The 20,764-nt window shown below is 55.5% G+C and overlaps 1 protein-coding gene across 1 annotated transcript in view; it reads left to right on the top strand.

The window, feature by feature from the left end:
• Window positions 1-20,764, top strand: part of ASTN1 (astrotactin 1) — a gene marked incomplete at its 3' end in the record, with an annotated part of 51,701 nt that overhangs the window by 13,383 nt on the left and 17,554 nt on the right. The window contains exons 2-8 of the mRNA XM_082002970.1: window positions 6,846-7,033; window positions 10,145-10,538; window positions 11,347-11,493; window positions 11,947-12,054; window positions 13,137-13,286; window positions 14,242-14,409; window positions 14,616-14,700. Of these exons, the coding sequence (XP_081859096.1) occupies window positions 6,846-7,033; window positions 10,145-10,538; window positions 11,347-11,493; window positions 11,947-12,054; window positions 13,137-13,286; window positions 14,242-14,409; window positions 14,616-14,700 (1,240 nt within the window). The remainder of the gene's footprint in view (window positions 1-6,845; window positions 7,034-10,144; window positions 10,539-11,346; window positions 11,494-11,946; window positions 12,055-13,136; window positions 13,287-14,241; window positions 14,410-14,615; window positions 14,701-20,764) is intronic.

Genomic DNA, 20,764 nt, shown 5'->3' with positions numbered 1-20,764 from the left:
GGACAAGAGGAAATGGCCTCAAGTTGCGGCAGGGGAGGTTTAGATTGGATATTAGGAAAAATTTCTTCACTGAGAGGGTGGTCAGGCATTGGAACAGGCTGCCCAGGGAGGTGGTGGAGTCGCCATCTCTGGAAGTGTTCAAAAAACGTGTGGATGTGGCGCTTCAGGACATGGTTTAGGGGACATGATGGCGCTGGATTAATGGTTGGACTTGATGATCTTGAAGGTCCTTTCCAACCTAGTGATTCTGTGATTCTGTGATCAGTCCCCCCAGGGGAGGTGGGAGGAAGAAGAGGACCACCTCTTGGAAAAACCCTTGGCTCCACTGTTGGCAGCAGAGCGGACAGGGTTATTTTGTGTCCTGTTTCACCCCCTGGGAGGGCCACCTTGTCCCTCCCAGGCCCCAGCAGACAGGCAGGTCCTGGCTTTGCCCCCGGGAGCCACCGGGCAGTGCGGGGGACAGCGGGTTTGCGGTCCCTCAGCATCTCCAGGTAGCTGATACTCGGGGGGGAAAAAATGTGGAAAAGGGCAGCGTATATTGCGTGGCCCTTGCCCTGCTGCCGAGGTCTGTGCCACAGGGATTTCTCGAGCCGGGATTTGCCTTTGGGCTGTCCGTCTTGGTAGCCACTGGTGGCTCTGTCTTCCCTGAACTCGGGTCCTTTCTCAGTGCTTTCACACTTCATGGTGGATGAAACAGAGCCTTTTGTTAGTTTTTGCGCTCCTAATTCTTGCAAAGTGAGAAACAGTGAATAAACACTGCCTTTGCCACTGCTCCACCGGCTTCGTGATTTTATAGGCTTTTATCATGTCCCTGCCCAGTTGCTTGTTTTCCTTGCTGCGGGGTCCTAACGAAGTTGGCTTCTCCTCTCCACAAAGCTGTTTGTAGCATCTCATCTTCCTTGCACCCCTCCTCTGAGCCTTCCCGGCTTTGCCTCCTCCGTTAGGAGATGGCTGACCTGAATACCGCTTGCGGGTTTCGAGATCGGCTTGCTTTCACCGGAGTTGCATTTCACCTGCCCACTTCCTTGCCCGCTTTCTTCCAGCACTTCGCAGCTTTGGCTTTGTGGAGACTAAATTTAGCGTTGGTGGCCAACTTTGTAATTCGCCGCCTCTTCCAGGGCGTTTCTGAACAGCCGAGATCCTGACAAAGATCTCCGTGGGGCTTCTTGGTAACCTCCTTTCATTGTGAAAACTAACCTCCCATTCCTCCCCCGCCTGGTGGGCTTCAAGGGGGCTTTCCCTCTTATCCCAACCCCACTTTGGTGCTTTGGGAAACTTTGAGGGTGGATTTTGACAAGGACTCTTTGAAACGAGTCCATCAAACTGGATCAACCTCATCTACTGGCTTTCGGCGTTGAGCGACCCATATTTGCCCACGCGCCTACTGGTTCCTCTAACAAACTGTCCAGGGCAGAAGTAGGATTTACTGGTCTGTAATTTCCATGATGCACAAGAGCTTTTTTAAGAGATTGGGGTCTCCTCTGCCAAGTTTTGCACCTCCGGTTGCTCACCTGTTCTGAGCGATAGCTGGTGTGTTGGCGGAGTTCAGCGGCTGTCCTCCTCTGCTGCTCGTAGGTGAGCACCATCTGGGCTGAGGGCTTCATGTTCTCCATCTCACGGGTTTGCAGGCAATTCAAGCCAGGGCAGTAGTTTTCCATGTCTGGTTGGGAGCTTCTCTGTCATTTGGGCTCTTTTTGTGAAGACCTGGCTTTCCCTCTGGAAGAGGTGATGGGATGGCATTGCAGGGTGGGATATCAACTACATACGTGGTCCTTTGTGGGCCTTAAATATCAACCTCGCGTCTCGTAAGTTGTCATACATCCTCTTTATTTTGCTTTTGCTCACTGTCGCGGTGTGGGGCTTTGGTGTTTTTTTTCACACGACCATGTCTCCCAAGTCTTGGTCCAGGAGGTGGATTTGAGTCTCTTCCCACACCTCCTCTTTAGTTCACGGTTATGACAGATGGGACCAAACTAATAAGACAGGAATGAAAATCAAACACCAGCGAATGTCCCAGTCTGCTCATTGATTTTCCCAGCTTTTGGTCAAAAGTGACGAATGTGGTGGAAAAATAACCTCAGAGGGGATGTTGCACACGTGCAGTTGGGCACGTCCTTGGGTCCGCAGAGAACAGTGGGGCAGTGGGGCACGTCGTGTTGTAAGGTCAGCAGCTGCAGAGCAAACCCGCTCGACTCAGACCCATTAATGATGAATCGGTGTCCTTGCAAACGGCCGAGCAGCACAATGTCACTCCCAGAGTGATGGAGGGGTTTGTTGTTAAAGAAAGGGACAAATTATGGCCGTGGCATATTCAGGACAAAAATCCCAGTTCAAGGCTGAAGTGTGGCTACAGCTTTGAAACGAACTCCTTGACGACCTTCCCAAAAGCGAAGGCACCCTCCGTTTCAAGGAGAAACCTTGCTACGGCAAGCCCCACGTGCAGACGTCGTGCTGGGGTGATCTCTCCTAGCCAGAGGTTGGCTCCAGATACAGCGGGTGCTCTTTCATCGGGCCTTTAGGTTCTCCCATGTCTACAGGTCTTTTGGAAATTTTGCCCAAGGTGCCCTCTCCAGTGAAGCAGCTTCCTAATAGATAAAGCGAGGTTTGTGTTTGCCGGTATGGAAAAGCTGGATTGTGTTGAAAAGGCAGAATGACCTACAGAACGAGCTGTTTTTTCTACCTGAGATTTGAGACAGGAAAAGAAAGGCAGATAAATTACAGATAGTCAGTGAGGAATGTGATACTTTTAAATGGGCCCATAAAACCATGAATATTATCCTGTGAAAGATGTGTCACTAAAATCTCGGAAGTAAAAACGAGTTAAATATCAGGATATGCGTTTTGACGTCTGAATTGATAGGAATTACGTCCTGAGGTCCCACCACAGAGTGCGAGTTGCTGACGGTGGGAAGGTCTGAGTTACTTCAGACGTTGGAGACCCTTGGAGGAGTGCAAGGCCAAGGCTTGCTGCCGCTAGCTTAGAGCCCTTTAAAGGACGTGCAAGGTTTAGACACGGAGCAAAAGCCTTAGCTTAGTCCATTAGGGGAACTTAATAAAAACACAGTCAGGTTCCGGGTGGAAAATAAGCCAGGTTTAAATGTTAACGAGGAAATATAATTCCAAGTCAAAATCTGCGCTCTGCCGTGTGAAATGAGTCTGCAGAGACTGGCATTATGGCAGAGTTCATTTGACTAATCGGAGGCGTCTATTAGTGCAAAACCCTTCCAAATGGAAAGGAAAATTGTTGTGCCGGGATTTTTTTTGCCTCAAAGTGTGTTTTGAGGAGAGTTGCTCTCTTTGTGTGCTTTCCTTCCTGCCACGATGCTGGGTCTTGGCAGGGGGTTGAGGACACAGGAACGGGTCCCTGTCGGCGTCGGGCTCAGGGGCTGCGGCGTTGATGTTTTGCACCAGCCCGGGTGCAAAACTGGGCTGCGATGGAGGTGTTGCTTCCCAAAATTGGGAGATGCAGAGGTGTTGCCTCTAGAAGGACTGGTTTTGCTTTGGGTTGGATGGCTGTCCCCAGGGAAATGGGGTTATTCGGGGTGATCGATAATGAAGCACGTATAAACCCACCCACCTCCAGCAACTTCAGCTGGACTTTCCTCTTCTCCTCTCCTTGGTTTGCTCCTCTACAACCTTTCCTTTCGCCCTCTCCCCCCTCGCAGATGGTCTGGGAGGCGAGCAGCCACGGCCGTTGTGTTGAAAACAGCAGCCGGGGTCTTCGGAGGCTGCTGCTCTTGGAGGTATGAAGGGCCTGGGCCACGTTTGGTACCAGGAGAACATGGCACAGCCTAATTAGTGGTCTCCTGCCGTTATTAACCCCTGACTCAGGCAGGCTGTTTTTTAACAGAGGTGCAAGAAGTTAATACTAGTGCTAATGGCTTCATATCCAAGGCCTTAATGAAAGCCATACAGGGACCAGGCCTATCATCAATATCTTTCAAACTTTGAACTTGGGATTATCCTCTCCCTCATGCCTTTTTTCTTTCTTTTTTTTTTCCTTTTTTTTTTTTTTCTTTTTTTTGGCTTTCTGCCCACTTTCCCACCCTCTCTGGGGTCTCCCAACCCCACATATGAGCTGGCTGGCAGGGTTGGCACCCACCAGCCCCACTGCGGAGCTGAGCCCTTACGGCACCCAGATACATGGCCCCAGTTGGCTACACGGGTCATTGTAGCATCTCTCACCGGGTGATGAGATGCCTGCTTGGAGAACGAGACAAAAATAAACGTGGGACACGCTGGACTGGGAGATGAGAGAGCAAAGAGACTTTGAGTTAGGAAGGAAGGTTGGTCTTGGACTTGGTCTTACTTTGAACCAAACTGGAGGAGAACTTCACAGGCACAGGAAGGCATTTATAGATAGAATTTTTCCAAGTAGAACTGGAGTAGGATAGGGGCAGCTGGAGTGTTGCTAAGACCTTCGAGGAGAGGAGGAGGAGGTCTGAGGATGAAGCTCTCTCATCTGGGCGCAGCCTTGAGCCTTTGCCCAGGGCAGGAGCAGAGGTGGCAAAGCAGCCGTGTCCTGCGGTGTGACGGAGGGGTCGTAGCCTACCGGTTTGGGGCGATGGGGGTTGATTTCTGGGGTGTTTTCCTCTGTTTCTGGCACTTCGGACTTGCGTGCGATGCAGCCACAGGGTCGCTTCGTGACGTCTGGTGGGGGAGGATAACGCGCTCGGGCTGTGTGGCTGGATTGTGCTCTTTTACAACAAGAATTCATTTTTTATTGAAAGATATTTTTCATTTTAAAAATAAGCCTGTTTAAATAAATTTGAAATTATGACAACCTATTTTAAGGCTTAAATTTACTATAATCTATTAATCATTTAAATAACTTCCATCAAGGAGTCCTCCTCAAATATTAATGAGCTGAAGGGTGCTGCTTTTTCAGTGATATGTCAGATCAGGGGGAAAACATCTTTAACTCCAGCTTTCTAAATGTCACAATGTCATATACTTAGTATCTATTATTTTCACTCTTTACAATGGAGCAAATGCTGGTATTTACATTTTTCCAAATGTCAGTATGTTGAGTTCCTGTTGTGCATAAAAGCTCTTGCCTTAATTACTCCTAATTTCAGGTTAGCAGGCAGGTGCGGGGAGAATATTTTCTTCCATTTGAGCTAGTTCATTTGAAGTTGAGAAGCCGTGGGGAGCTGGGGAAGCAGGAAAGCTTGTTTTCCCCTTCCAGTCCATGAATAAAGACCAGGTGGGAGAGGAGGAGATCCGCTTTTTCAAACCCTCCCGGCTCCCAGGACCGGCTTTTCAAAGGATATCTGTGTGCCTAAACACGCAGCCCAGCGGTGAGAGGGAATTTCAAAAGTGCTTCTGGCTTCCTAGGTGGAAAAAAAAAAATACCCTCCTCTCGGTTTTCCTTGCCGGTGGCATTGAGGAGAGCTCAGCTCTCTGCCTGGGATGCCCGAAGCGCACCGATTACCACCAGAAATCTGCCAGTTCGCTCGCTGCGGCTGATGTTTTATTTTGATGGATCAGAGCAGTTTGGGAGGGTGAACCTGGTTCCTGATGCGGATTCCGCCCCACCTCCCCGGCAGCAGGCTCGCTTAAGGCAGCCTAGTGAAATTAATTAACAGCAAATTTAAAATGTTGTTTTTTCGGCACTGTAATTGAATTCCAGTTGTCATTTGAGGGCGGAATGAAGATGACAATTTGCGAAGCGAGCCGGGCGCTCTCCCGCTGCCGTCAAAACGCACGGCCGCAAATGGGGGGGACGGGTCTGGCGGGACCGTTCCCCCGGGGCAGGAGGGGAAGCTGCGTCTCGCTGGGAGGCTCGTCACATTTTTAATGGTCATTCCAACTAATGCAGCTGAAGCTTCTATATGAAGAAGCGGAGAAGGAAAAATATTCTATATAAAGAAAAATGGGGGGAGGAAGGAAAAATATTCTATATGAAGAAGCAAAGAAGGGAAAATATTCTATATAAAGAAAAATGGGGGGAAAAAAGGAAAAATATTCTATATGAAGAAGCTAAGAAGGAAAAATTTTCTCCATAAAGAAGCTAAGAAGGAAAAATAACTAACGGGCAGGCTCGGGCTGATGGCTGAGATGAAGGTGATCTGAGATGGCGATGAAGGTGATCTGGTCTGAGGTGGAGGTGGTGGTTAAAACAGTGCCCATCTGCCCGAGGGATGTGCTGGTGTCACCCTCCCTTTTGCTGACACCCAGCCATAGGATGCCCCTAAAATTCTGGAGTCGGCCAGGTGAATTTGGTTCAATTCGGCGTTTAGTGTCCTGCAGCCCCGTCCTCAGGGGCTCCTCCTGCTTGGGTGTCCTCGGCTGCCGTCGCTCCTCAGCCCAGCTCTGTCCATCTGTCCCACTGCCCCCAAACCCTGAAGCTAAAGGTCCCTGGGGAAAGCCAGGCTGTTTGGGCAGAAGGTGCAGGTACATCTGCAGATCTCGGGGCTGAGTCCTGTCTGGGGAACTGTAAAAAAATGGTTTGAGGACTGAAAACCTCTGAATGCACCTCAATCAGAGCCAGAGCTGCAGGCATGCAGATCCTGTGAAGCACGTGGGTGAAACTCGGCTGAATTCGGGCCGGAAGGATGCTGCCGGGCTCCCCGAGACCCTCTCAGTAAGTGCTCTGTCCCTGCACCACGTCTCGGTTTTGTGGAGGGATCCGTATCTGGGTTTCACCCAGAAATACGGTTTCGCTCCGCTTTAACTCTTCAGGTTGTGTAGGGGCGGCCGTGGTGCTGACAGAGGAGGTGACCGAAGGGGGCCTGCTGGGCGTCCCGTGGTCCCCCCACCTGTTTTTTGGGGAAGAGGCGACTGCCCCTCCATCACCCCTCTCCTCTGCTGCCTTTCCCATGTGACCGGCTTTGCTTTCGCAGAGATCTCGGGCAACACGGACGACATCCCGCTGGTGCGCTGGCGGCAGCAGTGGCTGGAGAACGGCACGTTGCTCTTCCACATCCACCACCAGGACGGGGCCCCCAACCTGCCCGGCTTCGACCCCACAGACGAGCCCCAGACCGAGTCGGCAGAGGAGGAGCTGAGGATCCTCCACATCTCCGTCATGGTACGTGGTGGGAAGGCAGCCCCATGTAGGCGCCCAGAAACCTGTAGAAGATACGGAGGCTTTTGAAAAGCCGTGTATTTCCCCATCTGGCTCCAGCTAGGACGGGGAGCTCAGCTGGGCTTCGGGGGCTGGTTAAGATGCCCTGGGCACCTCTCTGGCCGATGCGGCATGCAGGCTGCGTTAAACCTCTCCCTTAGTTTGCCTCTCTTCGCGAATACGTTCGCAGGGGTGCTTTACCCCCGGGGTGTGCTGGGCTTTGAAGGTCTCAACCACCTTAACCCGGGGTTAATTCGCATTGACTTTGTCAGCAACCCTTTTCCCGGTGGATGGTGCCCGGTGCCCGCTGCTGCGGCGTGCGGCGGGTGTCACGGTGCCACCGGGCGCTGTCACCGCCGCTTTTATCAGGACGGCAGCCCCGCGGCCGCGGTTTCGCAGCGTGCGTAAGCAAGACCGTCCCATGCGCGGAGGCTGCACAGCTCTCCTCCTCCCCGCAGAAACGAGGTTTTGACGGCAGAGAAAGGAGGGCGAGACAGAGATCTGTGTGTTGGAGGTGGATCTGTGGTTTGTTGGTTCTTTTTTTTTTTCTCTTATGTTGGAAAAAAAGAAGAAGAAAAAGAAGAAAAGGAAAAAAAAAAAGGAAGAATCTGACAATTTTTGTGCCGCTGGAAGATAATTAGCCGGAGACAATGTGTTGCCGAGGCTGCAAACAGGCTGTTTAATGGTGCCTACCCTAATGAGAGCGTCAATAGCTCTTCCAGATTGCAGCCCCAGGCCAGGTTTCTCCTCCATCATTTGTGCTTGATTAGTCTCAAGGGAAAAAAAAAAAAAAAATCACTGGCAAAGCCATCCCCAAAAACATTTTGGACCTTTATCTCTTTTTTTTATTGTCTCTTCCCAGCTGCTCCCAAGAGGGTGCATCCCCTTGGGAGAGGCTGGACCCTCTCTGCCACTGTGGGTCTTGGTTTTCATGGGCACCGCTGAATACCAAAATGGAGACGGGAGTGCCTGAAACAAGGCTTATTATCAAGCAGATGAAGAGGATGTCTGCAACTCATTGTTATCGTACCAAAATGCATAAATACAGATCGAATCCTCCTTCTCTCCCTTTTTCTCCATCACTCTCAGCTCTGCTCCGGCGGCATCCTTACACCCTGACAAATAGAGGTTGGCTTTTGTGCCAGGAGTCAGGATCACGTGGAGTTTTCAAGGCTGATTTTCTTTCTTTCCCGTGTGGTTGCCAAGAGGAGAAGCGTGAGCGAGGGGCTGTATCCATCGTGACAGCGGTCCGCACGTGGACTGTGCGAGAAGCGCTGCCGCGCCTGGCCGGCGCGGGGCTCCTCTCGCAGCCGCCACACGAGTGCTGCGTGGGGCGGGGGTGAGGGCAGAACGGGATTTTCTGCGCGCCCATGCGAGAGGAACCGGGGGTCTGAGGTCATGCCCTCACCCCCTTCGATGAGCGGTGGGGTGGAGGGGACTCCAGCGCTGGTTTTCATCCTCCCTTTGGAGCCTGTTGAAATCTCAAGTGGCCACAGGCTGCTTTTCCTCAGGGATAGTTCGAGCTCTCATACCGTCAAGGCAGAAGAAATTCAGTTTCGATTAAATAACAGGTCTTTGTTGAGAACCCTCAGCCGCAGTCCTAAACAAAGGGGCACCCACCTGACTCAAGCTCCAGCTTGGTCTCCCTTGTTTACCAGCGCAGGCATATGGCAGAGCTCTCTGGTGCGCGGGGGATTTAGTGTGGGTACAGAGGGCAGAAAAGGAAATCCAGGAATGTCCCGGTATTACTCCCACTTGCTCGTCACCCCGTCTGCAGGTGGACCCTTCCCCAGGGTGATGGAGAGCCATGGCATGGGAGGCCACCTCCGCTGGGGATGGGGATTTATTCCCCACTTATTGATGGATCAGAGGAACTGAAAGGAATTTCGAGGTGATAGAGAATTGGGCCCTGACTTTGCCACTAAAAAACTCAGTATGAGTACGGCCAGGCACGAATCCAGCACCAGTTTTCGGCCCCGGCGAGAGATTTCCCATCCTCCCGGCTGCAGGCTCCTGGCTGAAGAGACGCCGCGTTGCCAGCCAGTGCCCCCTCCTCTGCTGGACTGCTTTTCTCCTTAATCACTGGAGTTTCTTTGTTGTTTCCTCCTTTTTTTTTTTTTAAAGTTTGGAAGGAGGCTGGGAGGATGCATCGCAGCTTCATTATCCTGGGAATGAGTGAGAGTTAAACCATAATGGCCATTAGAGCTCCTTTTCCAGCTGCCTCTCCTGCTTCTCATTCAATAATTCCCTTAATGTTTTGTCCTAATGGAGCAGATTATTACTATTATTTTATTTTATCAAGATCACCTATTGCATAGAAGGGAGGAGGGCGACCAGAGCCGCAGGTGGACACGGAGCCCTTAGCTGGCTCCGCATGCTTTTTTATTACTATTGTTGTTATTATTATTATTATTATTAGCAGGCAGAGTGAAAAGGGCCAGCTTGGGCTTTCATCTCGCCACCTCTATCTGCGTGCAGTGACGGTGCCTCTGCAGGAGGGTGACCTTGGGGACAGTGGCGAGGTGGCAGGGCTGGGCGCAGGTTTGGGGTCCGTTCCTGCGGGGCGGGAGCTTTATCAGTCTCTTCCTCCCGGGCATTCCCCGAACAACGCTTCAGTCGTCTGGCTGTCTCCAGCCTTGATCTCCTTTAATCTGTGCTGCAATTTCTGCAGGATACCCTGGGAAAATCTCCCAAGATTGAGAGTGACAGCGCTGAAACCAGTTGGAAATGGGTCAGAAAAAGTTGCCTGCAGGAGCGTTTGCCTGGAATAAATCTGATCTCTGCTTTCAGAGACGCGTTGTGGGAGGGTGAAACAAAATACGCTCTGCTTTAAATGCTGCTTTTTTATGCCTTGCTGGTGACTTCAAAGCCAGTCCAGCTCCAGGCAGGCTTCAGCCGGGAGCGCTTGGCCAGTGCCGGGCTCTCCCTGGGCCAGCACCCTCTTATCGGCGCGACCGGGCTCCTCTTGCCGTTGCCGTTCGCTTTGGCCACCCTGGAGCATCCCCGGGGCGTTTGCATCCCCAGGGTGGCTGGCGCTGGTCACCAGCTGAGCCCCGCTTGCCTTCGTGCCCGCAGGGAGGGATGATCGCCCTGCTGCTCTCCATCCTCTGCCTGGTGATGATCCTCTACACCCGCCGGCGATGGTGCAAGCGGCGCCGGGTGCCGCAGCCTCAGAAGAGCGCCAGCGCTGAGGCGGCCAACGAGATCCACTACATCCCCTCGGTGCTGATCGGGGGCCACGGGCGGGAGAGCCTGCGCAACGCCCGCGTGCAGGGCCACAACTCCAGCGGGACGCTCAGCATCCGCGAGACCCCCATCCTGGACGGCTACGAGTACGACATCACCGACCTGCGGCACCATCTCCAGCGCGAGTGCATGAACGGTGGGGAGGACTTCGCCAGCCAGGTCACCCGCACCCTGGACTCATTGCAGGGCTGCAATGAGAAGGCCAGCATGGACCTCACACCAGGTGGGGATGGGACAGGGGGGCATGGGCTGAGCTGGGTCCTTTCCGCCTCATCTTCTCTCCGTCGTTCCACGTTTTCCCTCGAGCATTTTCACCATTTCTCTGGGTTTTCATTGCGTGTGAGATGTTGGTGGCACTCTGAGGTCACTTCCATTGCTGGGAGACCTTGCAGCTGGTTGAGAGCGGTTGACATTGAGTTGGATGTGGCTGGGACAACAGCAAGGTGGAGCTTTGAGGGGAAGGGCTGTGGTTCCTGTGGCCTGATGGAGAACCAGGATGGTGTCCCCTCCAAGCTCCCCCATGGTGACCCCCAAAATTCCCTTCTATATACCAGGATTTTCGGTGTCTTCTTCAGCTGAGGTTTTTAGTAGCAAAATTATACTTGCCGTTGGTATGATTCACAGTTACCGCTGTCTTCTGATCACCAGCAGGGATTCTTTGAGGCTTGTAACACACTTCCTCCTTGTCCATATTACCAACTGAGCCACCCAGCTGGAACCTTCTCAACTGAAACATGGTTTGGGAAGACCATAGTATGGTTCCTAAAGCTCTCCAGGCATTTTCTTTGGAGACCTGGGTATGCAGAAGTGTCCTGAGAGGCTGAATGTTAAATCTCAGCTTTTGGCTAGGCTTGGAGGAGATGCTGGTCGGGAGGGTGCACTGGGGGCAGCTCGGCCCGTTGGCCAACTCACTGTGGTCACTTCATGCCGATGCTGGAGATGGATCCAAGGAAATCTCTCTCTTTCTTGCCTCCCTCCTTTTTAAAAATCTTTATCCCTGAAAGATTTTGCCCTCAATTCTTCCTGCTCAGGGAGCGATAATGCCAAGCTGTCCTTGATGAACAAGTACAAGGACAACATCATCGCCACCAGCCCCGTGGACTCGAACCACCAGCAGGCCACGCTGCTGTCCCACACCTCCAGCAGCCAGCGCAAGCGCATCAACAACAAGGCACGAGGTAGGATTCTCCCCAGGGCGGACGGGGTGCTCTGGGCTTCCACCCATCCACAGCTCCGCCACTCACCCTCTCCTGGGATGGAGAAATAGGGCCAGAATTGGGTGAGAGCATGGACAGGAGGGTTTGGGTTGGGGGGAAGTGCAAAAATCGGTGTCTGCAAGGATGCTAATGATGTTGGGTTGGTTGGTTGCAAAGATGCAGAGGGTGTTGGCCATGGTAAATATTTTATGATACCAGCATGGCCATGGGGAAAAGTTGCAAGGTGATGGGAACTGTGGCTGGGGGCACGGCTGTGCGTGGTGGGAGGGAAGAAGATGCTGTCCCCGCTGTGCCCGGCAGACAGGGCTCCTGGTCTTCAAGGCGAAGCTCACCCTGAAGGGTTGATGTAGGATGTGGCTGCTTGGGGCAGCGTGGCGGTGGCCCTGCCGTGACCACACGCGGTGTCCCCTGCAGCTGGCTCAGCGTTTCTCAACCCTGAGGGGGACTCGGGGACGGAGGCGGACACCGATCCCCAGCTGACCTTCTACACGGACCCCTCACGGAGCCGGAGGCGCAGCCGAGGTGGGTGTGGGCGGCGAGCCGTGGCCCCTCTTGCCTTGTTTGCCTTCACCTCTCCAGGTTTGAGACTTCCCATCGGCAAAAGATGGAAACGCAGGCGCTATCCGGGCTGCCGCGGGCAGGCGCCAGTCCCCGCTCCCACAGCGGGCTGCTGCTGCTCTCAGGTGGAGTTTCTCAGCAGAGGATGAAATACATTCTGATTTTTGCCGGAGGCTTCTGCCTGGGCTTTGGTGTATATTAATGAGTAACACGCTTCAAAGGCTGGCCCGTGAGGTCCTGTGCCGCTGCTCGGCACGGCGGTGCCGCAGCTTCGCTATGGCACCGTGCACGTACTGTACGTGCAATGGAGGATGGAGACAGGCTGGGTCCCTGGGCAGTTTCTCACCCTGCACCATCCCTTTGGGAGGTTTCCTCCGCTGGGGAAGAGAGTTTCTGTCTGTTTTCCCTCCTCCTCTGGACAGTGCCTTGTTTTTCTGGGAGTGGTGAGCCTGGGAGCCGCCTCCTTCACCCCCAGTGCCCGTGCTGTGTGCTGGGGGGGCAGTTCAGGATTTGTCTCCACGGGGGATAGCTCAGCCCCCAGCCAGCTTTTTCCACGCAGCTGCTTCAGCTGAGAGATGAAAAGTCAAAAGACCTGTGTGCCCTGAGTAGTTAGGGCTCTCCGGTGCTTTTTCAAAGGCATCCAGGAGGCTGTTGTCATGGCAAAATTAACCCAAGAGAAGTGCCGAGGAGAAAAAGGGGAGGAAAAAAAGAAGAAAGATGTTGCGTTTACCTTTCTTCTCCTCAGCATCCTTGCTCTACTTTCAAGTCCCGCTGCTGCAGAGGTCTCGGTGTGCAGGGGTGCGGGAGAGCTCGTGCGGTGGGGGCTCGGACGGGGAGACCCCAGCTGCAGCCGGCGGGACAGAGGCTGCCGCTGCGAAGGCTGCTTCGTGCTCTTGAAAATCCAAAGCATCTCCGCTTGATTGGATTGACGCTGGATTCCCAGGGAGCTAGGCAGGGTCTTTGCACCCTGAGATCCTCTGGCTGCACCCCAAAATCTTTTTGGGTCCCGTGGCTCTCAGGTTGGACTGTGCTTTTGTGTTTTGCAGTGGGCTCCCCCCGGAGCCCCGTGAACAAGACCACGCTGACCCTCATCAGCGTGACGAGCTGTGTCATCAGCCTGGTGTGCTCATCCCACATGAGCTGCCCCCTCGTCGTCAAGATCACCCTCCACGTCCCCGAGCACCTCATCGCTGACGGTGAGCGCCCCGTGGTCCTACCCTCCCCCGTCTTCCCCCTCCTGCCCGGCTCTGTGAGCTGTAATGGAGGGGAGGAGAGAATGATGGAGAGGACAGATGCGGGATGGGTGCAGGACAGAGGGACAAGCGTGGGATGGAGGGTACCAGTGTGGGACAGAGGGATGGAAGGGTACAGGGTGGAGGGGACAGGCACAGGATGGAGATGGCTGTCGTGGGACAGAGAGGATGGGTGCAGGGGATGGGTGCAGGGTGGAGAGGAAGCCATCGTGGGATGGAATGGACAGGCATGGGATGGAGGGGGTGGGTGTGGGGAGGAGTGGACCATCATGGTATGGAAGACCTCAGTGTGGGACAGGGGGGATGGGTGTGGGATGGAGGTGGCCATTGTGGGACAGAAGAGACAGGCACAGGATGAAGAGGGCTGTCACGGGGTGGAGGAGATAGGCATGGGATGGAGGGGGCCATCACAGGGCAGAGGGGGTGGGCATGGGACAGACGAATTAATTGTGGAACAGAGGGGGCTGTTGTGAGACAGAGATCTAAGGAAGAAATTTTTGACAATGAGGGTGGTGAAAGCCTGGCCCAGGTTGCCCAGAGAGGTGGTAGATGCCCCATCCCTGGAAACACCCCAGGCCAGGTTGGACGGGGCTCTGAGCAACCTGCTCAAGTTGAAGATGTCCCTGCTCACTGCAGGTGGGTTGGACTAGATGGCCTGTAAAGGTCCCTTCCCACCCAAACTGTTCTATGATTCTATGGATCTTGGGATGGAGGGGATGGGCAGGGGATGGAGGAGTCCATCATGGGATGGAAGGGACCATCACCAGATGGTGGGGACAGTGATGGGCTGGAGGGATCCATCACAGGATGGAGGGGTCCATTATGGGATGCAGGGGACCATCATGGGATGAAGAGGACAGCAGCGGGTTGCCGCCACTGACCCCCCTCTCGGTGGCAGGGAGCCGGTTCATCCTGCTGGAGGGGAGCCAGCTGGATGCCAGCGACTGGCTGAACCCGGCACAGGTCGTCCTCTTCTCCCAGCAAAACTCCAGCGGGCCCTGGGCCCTGGACCTCTGCGCCCGGCGCCTCCTCGACCCCTGCGAGCACCAGTGCGACCCCGAGACTGGTAGGTGGTCAGGCGGTTGGGGTGGGCTCGGGAGCTCACCGCTGCCTGCTCAAGCCGGCTTTGGTGGGAAGATGCTTTCTCGCCTTGCTGCGCGTGCGAGAGCGCAGCGGCCGGGTGCCCCGGGCGGCTGCAGGCTGGGTTCAGCAAGGATGCACGTGGAAAGCTTTGTCCTGCCATGTCCCTCGTGTCCCCCCCTCTCTCTGTAGGTGAGTGTCTCTGCTATGAAGGTTACATGAAGGACCCCGTGCATAAGCACCTCTGCATCCGTAACGAGTGGGGAACGAACCAGGGGTGAGTGCACCCGCCACAGCGTGCCCAGGCTTGGACCGTCCTAGCACGAGCTGCGGGGCTTCAGCAGCAGCGTAGCAGGGCTGTGGCAAATCCTCAGGGGCGAAAGAGTTAGAGGCATCTCGGTGAATCCTCGGGGGTGGTGTAGAAGAGGCCGTTGTTAGGTTTCAGAGTAAACACCCCCTGGAGAAGATTGAGGCTGCTCCTCTTCCCTTCGCGGGCACTCTCCTTGGCGTCCTGCGCTCCGTGAGGCTTTTGGTTTGGGTGCGTGAGGCGTCAGGGGAGGGCTGAGGTCGGGCTGCGGTCCCCGGTGGAGGAGAGAGGCTGTGGGGTGGGGACGCCCCACTGACAATGGGGAAAATCAGATGCTTCTATGCTGCGGCCCGAGGGAGCAGAGCAGTCGCCGTCTGCTCCACAGCTTTACACCCTTGGGAGCGCAAAGGGAAATTTTTCTGACGTTTCGGCAGCGATTTGGTGGGGGGTCCCAAACGTTCCCATCTCTCTATGACCCTCGGGGGATGCTCCATCTGGTCCTTAACACTCATGGGTCTCTGACGTGCAGGTGGGGACTTCCAGGGATGGCTGGAGGTGGTGTGGAGAAAGCCAAGACACCCCCAAAACCAGAGGCCCCACACGTGCACCGGTACCTCCAACCCCCTTTTTCCTCCCGTCGTCTCGTTGTGCCGCAGCTGGACCTGTGGTGGCCCCGTGCGTGGCGGGGTGGCCTTTCTGAGGACATTAGTCTTCACAGCGGGAAGAGAAAATCATCAAAGGCTGGGCTTGGCGGCACCCCCGCCGTGCCGCTGCGCCGGAGGATGGCAGCCGCGGGGGGCTGCCCGCGCCGGCCGGCCCCGGCTGCGTCCCTTTGAACTGGGGCCCGGGGAGAGCACCGCTGCTCTGTCTCCAGCCCCCCTCTGGTTTTTTTTTCATTTTAAAAGGAATTTAGCAATTAAACGCAGCGTGGAGCACCAGCCGGGGGAGACAAGGGCGGCTGTTGTTGTGGGTGCCGTGAGCTAGGCTGGGCACAGGGTGATGCTCATGACACCGATGGCCCTGTGCTGGGGATGTGCTGAGTGGTCTGGTCAGGGTCCCCAAACCGCTGTGAGGTACCGCTGCCAGGGTGGGAAAATGCAGGCAGAAAGGCAGCTCCCTGCCCTCTTCATCCCCAGGGAAGAAGGGTCCAACAGGGATGTCCCCAGCTCCTCCAGCTAACAAGAAGCACTGAGCGGTGGGGCCCGGCCCAGGGACCTGCCCGTTTTGGGATGTGTTGGGTTTAGGAGTGTCTCACAGTGGGTTGGAAAGAGCCCACGGCCACCCTTGACCACCCGTGGCTTTGGTGCCAGCCTGTGCCTCGGTGGGAGCTACCAGCAGGGTGCTGGACCCACCGCCTTACACAAAGCAAGGGAGCAAATCGCTTTGCCCGTGGAGGCAAGTAATTAAACTGGATAAGCACAGGTGGAGAAGCATTTGCTTCCCTCCCCTCTGCTTTTCTGTTGCTCCTGCTCGTGGGACTGCAGCTTCACGCTTTTCCTCCCATGCACGTTGCGCTTCTCTAGCTTCTTCCCGGTCTGGCTGCTAAAGGGAACGGGGAGAAAAAGCTGCTTACAGGCGAGTTGGGAAAAAATAGGGAGAGTAAAAAGCAGGAGGGAAGCCAAGGGCAGGAAGGACAAATCCATCCACCTGTTCGCAGCTCTGGACCCAGCTTTAGTCTCAGGGATGCCAACCTGAAAGGTGCTCAGGACCCGCTCCATTCCTCTGGGGGATCTGGGGCCGCTGTTCAGAGCCAGCTCCATCCTGATGCCCCCACAGGAGCCTTCTCCATGCTTATTCTTGAACCTCTGCCTTTCCTTCTGCAGCGGTGTTCATACCTGGCCAGCATGCATGTTGTCTTGCGTCTTTTCTTATATACCAAAGTTGGCTATGACAAATTATACGCAATATTTCCAACATACTTTTCTGTTTTAGGGCAGAGAAACCTAGCAGATCCCCAAGGTGCAACACAGCCCTGGACCATGGTGGGGCCATCAAAGTCCTTCTGCCCTTCTCTTGGCTCTCAAGAAGGTGCTGACGCTGCCGTGTCGGGGCTTTTTCAGCGCCGCCCTTTGAGAGGTCCTCTCTCAAGCTGTTTGAAACCGGGGTCATTTTGCGTTTCTTCCCTGCACTTGTCAGATTTTTGTTTCTGAAAATGGTAGCAGCTGAAACCAGACTTAACCATCCCTGCCTGCAGCTGCCACTATTTGTAAGGGCTCTTGAAGGTGTGTCCACACTAAGGACCGTGATGCCGTGGCCAGCTTGATGTTTACTGAGGATTTTTTTCTGCGCTGCGATCTGTTCCTGATGTCTAGGTGCTGCTTGGTGCAGCTCTGCTTCCAAGGACTTGTGATGGTGCAGGTCTCTTCTACCTGTCCAAAGTGTCCCCTGTGAACCCTTGGCCGCCACAGGGTCACGTCTGTGATGAGCTCTCTTTGGTCCAGCAGAACCATCTTGTCAGAGCCTGTTTAACTGAATAACTTGTAACTTTAACTCGGTATTTCTGGTTTTTTGGGGTGCAGGTTGAGCTGCCAGGCCACGCTGTCTTCCGTCGCGCTCATCGGCTCGCTCCTAGCTCTAGCCTAACAAGGTTGCCCACAGGCTCACCTGAAAGAGATGTCTGCAAATCGCCTTTGAGCTCGTCCCAAGGCGAGCTCAACTGTGCCTGAGTCATTTCGGACCGTTGTTTGTCTAATACGTGCCTAACCCCTCCGATACCGGAGCGGCGTGCTGCGGCCGTCGGGTAGCACGAGCCAGGCGGGGAGTCAGTCCCCGGAGAAGCCGCGTCGGCTCTTAGCGAAGGGGAGGTCAGCAAAGCAGTTCCCGGGGGCTCTGCCGAATCCCTCGGCGTGCTTGGGAGCTCTGACTGCGACCTCTTTTCTTTTCCTAAGGTGGCGTTTTTATCTGAAAACTCATTTCAACCCTTCGGTTTAGATAGGTTTGCCATTGCTTTGTTTTTACTTACAGTGGTTATGGGTTGACTCGGTGTCTGTTCTCTCAGCAGCGTCTAATTTTGCTCATGAAGGCGAGCTCATATTTGAACTTTATTGGCGATGGTGGCGAGGCTTTGTGCGTTGTGTGTATTTTGGGTACCGTGCTGAGATCCATGCCTCTGCGATACATCTTTTACCCAATGCACCCCGTTCCTAAATCTTCATCTGTTTTTCAAAAAATAAGATCTTTTTGATCATGGGTAGCAGATACATTTGATGGGCTGATTTTTTTGTGCTGCTCTTCAGCTGTTTTAAACAAATCTGGCTACTGCTGTTTGTGTGTTCACAGTCTGTCTTCCTACTTTGATACGCGTTGTTAATTAGCTGCTTTTCGGCTCTTACTCTAACATTTCCTGGCTAGGATGCGGCCTCCAGCAATCCAACCGACCCTGCCTCGTCTTTGCTCATCAAACCAAATTCCTGCGGTTACTTTGTGGTATGACTCGACCAAAAGTCAAATCAGCTCATTCTGCCTTTAGTTAATGAACTGTTACCTGCCCGCATTTGTACTTCTTCACCTCAGCCCTTAGATCCGTCACGCGGTGGCCCGTGGCTTTCCCGTCCCCACGTGCCGTTCCTGCCTGGGTGCCCCCTTCAGACACCCCGACGAGATTTAAGATGGGGTCTTTATCAATGTGCCCTCTCAACTTGTCATGGGCTTCACCCTGGCACGGGTTAGGTTTTAGGCCAGTTTAAGGCAATTTGGCCAACGTGTCTGGCTGGGCGCTCTCATCCCCTTCCAGCAGCTGGCAAGCTGGGGCCACCCCGGGCCCTTCCCACGCGGGGCGAGTCACCCCTGTCGCCACCCCGCAGCCTTGCAGCCGTTTTTTCCGGCACAGGACCCGAATTCCCGCAACAGCCCGTGCCCTGCTCACCCACCTCCCCTGCCCTCGCCGCGGCGCCTCTTCTCTTCCGCACGCGCTCGTCCCCCTCCCCGGCCGGGAACCGGCTCCTCCTGCCGCATCCCCACGCACCATCCACTCCCCACCCCGCAGGGGAGCCGGGGGCACGCTGAAGTGACGAGGACAGCACTTTTCATGCTTAAAGTCTTTTTTTTCCCCCCCTCTTTTTTCTCTTTTTCTCCCCCCACCCCTTTTTCTACATTTTTCTTTCTCCCCTCCTGCCTCTCTCCATCCCCTGCTGTGTGCCTCGGCTTTGCGAGCTTGAAGGACGGCCAGATGAAAAGCTCCTCTTTCTTTCAGATCCTTTCACCAAACCACCCATCCGCCTCCTCCTCCCGCTCCATTCTCCTCACAGATTTATGGGCAGCCCGGGGAGGAAGCGCCGGCATTGGCATTTTTAATAAAGAGCCGCTTGGAAGGGATGGCGGGGGGGAGGCGGGGAGGGGAGAGGCAGCGGAAGCCTCAGCAAAGCCGTTGCAGAGCAAAGCGAAGTCGGGGAGGAGCCGGGACGGGCACCGCCGGCAGGAGAAGTTGGCTGACGTGCAGCGACGTCTCGGTGCCTTCTGCGAAGAGCCTCCCCGGCAGCCGCTCCGGCCTCCCGGCCGGCTCCCCTCAAACCGGCTGCTCCGGGCAGGCGCGGCCTGAAGGCACCGGGCTTGGGTTCCTCATCCCGCCCGTCTTACCTGGAAGAGCTTTGCGGGGAGCGAGGGCCAGCAGGAGCACAGTTCTGGACTCTGGAAGTCAACCTGGCCTCGTCCCCTTGGGGCGGCAATTCGAGCGCGGCCGGGGTCCTTCTGGGGTGGGTCAGAGCACCACCAGCGGCACCCGGTCTGGAGGGCTTGGAAGGTATTTTGGGAGCTTCCGCTCAAGCCCAGATCTGGAGCAAAGCGTAGCTGGCGGTCCAGCTGGAAAAAGCAAAGAGGCCTGAAGATCGTCCTTGGGGGTGCACTGGCAGCGCTTTGGCCCTGGGAACTTGCTGACTGAGTGTGAGGAGTTTGCTCGTTCTCAGCTGCCCCGGTGGTCCCCAGTTTTGTACTTTCAGATGCCTGCCCGAGTGCCGAGCCTTGCAGGGAGCCGAGCGCGCTCGTTTCTGCCCCGTTTAACCCCAGCTGATCAGGCGCAGAGCAGCCCCGCTTCCCTTTGTGGTCTCTGAAGACCATGCAGCCAAAATACCTGCCAAGAGCCACAGAAAGCAGAGCAGCGAGGTGCCTCCGGCGATCACAGGAAGCGGGGAGGGAGCGAGCCGCGCGGGCGCGCGCGGGACTGGCAGGAGGGGGTGAGGCGGCGGCGGGGGCACGGGGGGGGCGAAAGGCAGCGACGGAGGAGGCGAGGTGTGCCCGGGGGAGATCGCGCCCCGGCCACTGCAGCAGAAGGCAGGAGTCGGCACGGGTGCGTGGGTGGAAGCGTCGGCGCCGAGCTCCTGGAGAGCTTCCTCGGAGGAGAGGGTAGATACGTGCCCCTCGTTGAGCACTTCCTTGGAGGTCTTCTAAGGAGACCATCTCAAGGCTTGCCTGCAGAAGGCACCGTGTCCTGGGTGCCACGCAGGCACGTAGCCAAAGGCTGAACGTTCCTTCTAACAGGCCTTTTTTGACCTCGACTAGAGGCAGAGCGGGGCAGGCTGGGGAGATGCCACGTGGTCCCTTCCGGGAGCGTGGAGACCTCTTCCGCGGCTCGAAGCCCGTCGTGACACGAATCCTAGCCACGGTTGGAAATTGCACCCTGGGTGGACGCGACGCGGCCTGGGCGCTAATTTCCATCTCCCAGGCAGGTCCGAGCCCGCCAGCTGCGTGTCCCGGACGTCTTGGCATCCGTGGGCGGCCAGATGTGCCGTCCGGCAGAGCTCCGGCAGCCACCGCGCCTCCGCGGCGCCCGCCCCGCCGCCGAGCTCCGCGGCGAGCCGAGAGCGGCTCCTCACAACCGCTCCTCCGCCCGAGCTGATGGGGAACAATACCTTCCTTCTGCTTTTGTTCCCCGCCCGGCGCGCTCCGGAGAAACGAGAATAAAACCCGTCCGCGGGAGCGCTGGGAGGCGGAGGCGCGAGGCGTTCGCGGCGTCGGCGAGGCGCAAGGAGCGCGTCGCTTTCTGGCCGAAGCTGACCTCATTCAGGGCAATCCGATCCGCGGGCTGAATGTAATCCCCCAC

Source organism: Phaethon aethereus (genome assembly GCF_964289735.1).
Source record: "Phaethon aethereus genome assembly, chromosome: 8".
Taxonomy (NCBI): domain Eukaryota; kingdom Metazoa; phylum Chordata; class Aves; order Phaethontiformes; family Phaethontidae; genus Phaethon; species Phaethon aethereus.
The sequence above is the reverse complement of the archived record's forward strand: the minus strand, read 5'-3'. Positions and strand labels throughout refer to the sequence as shown.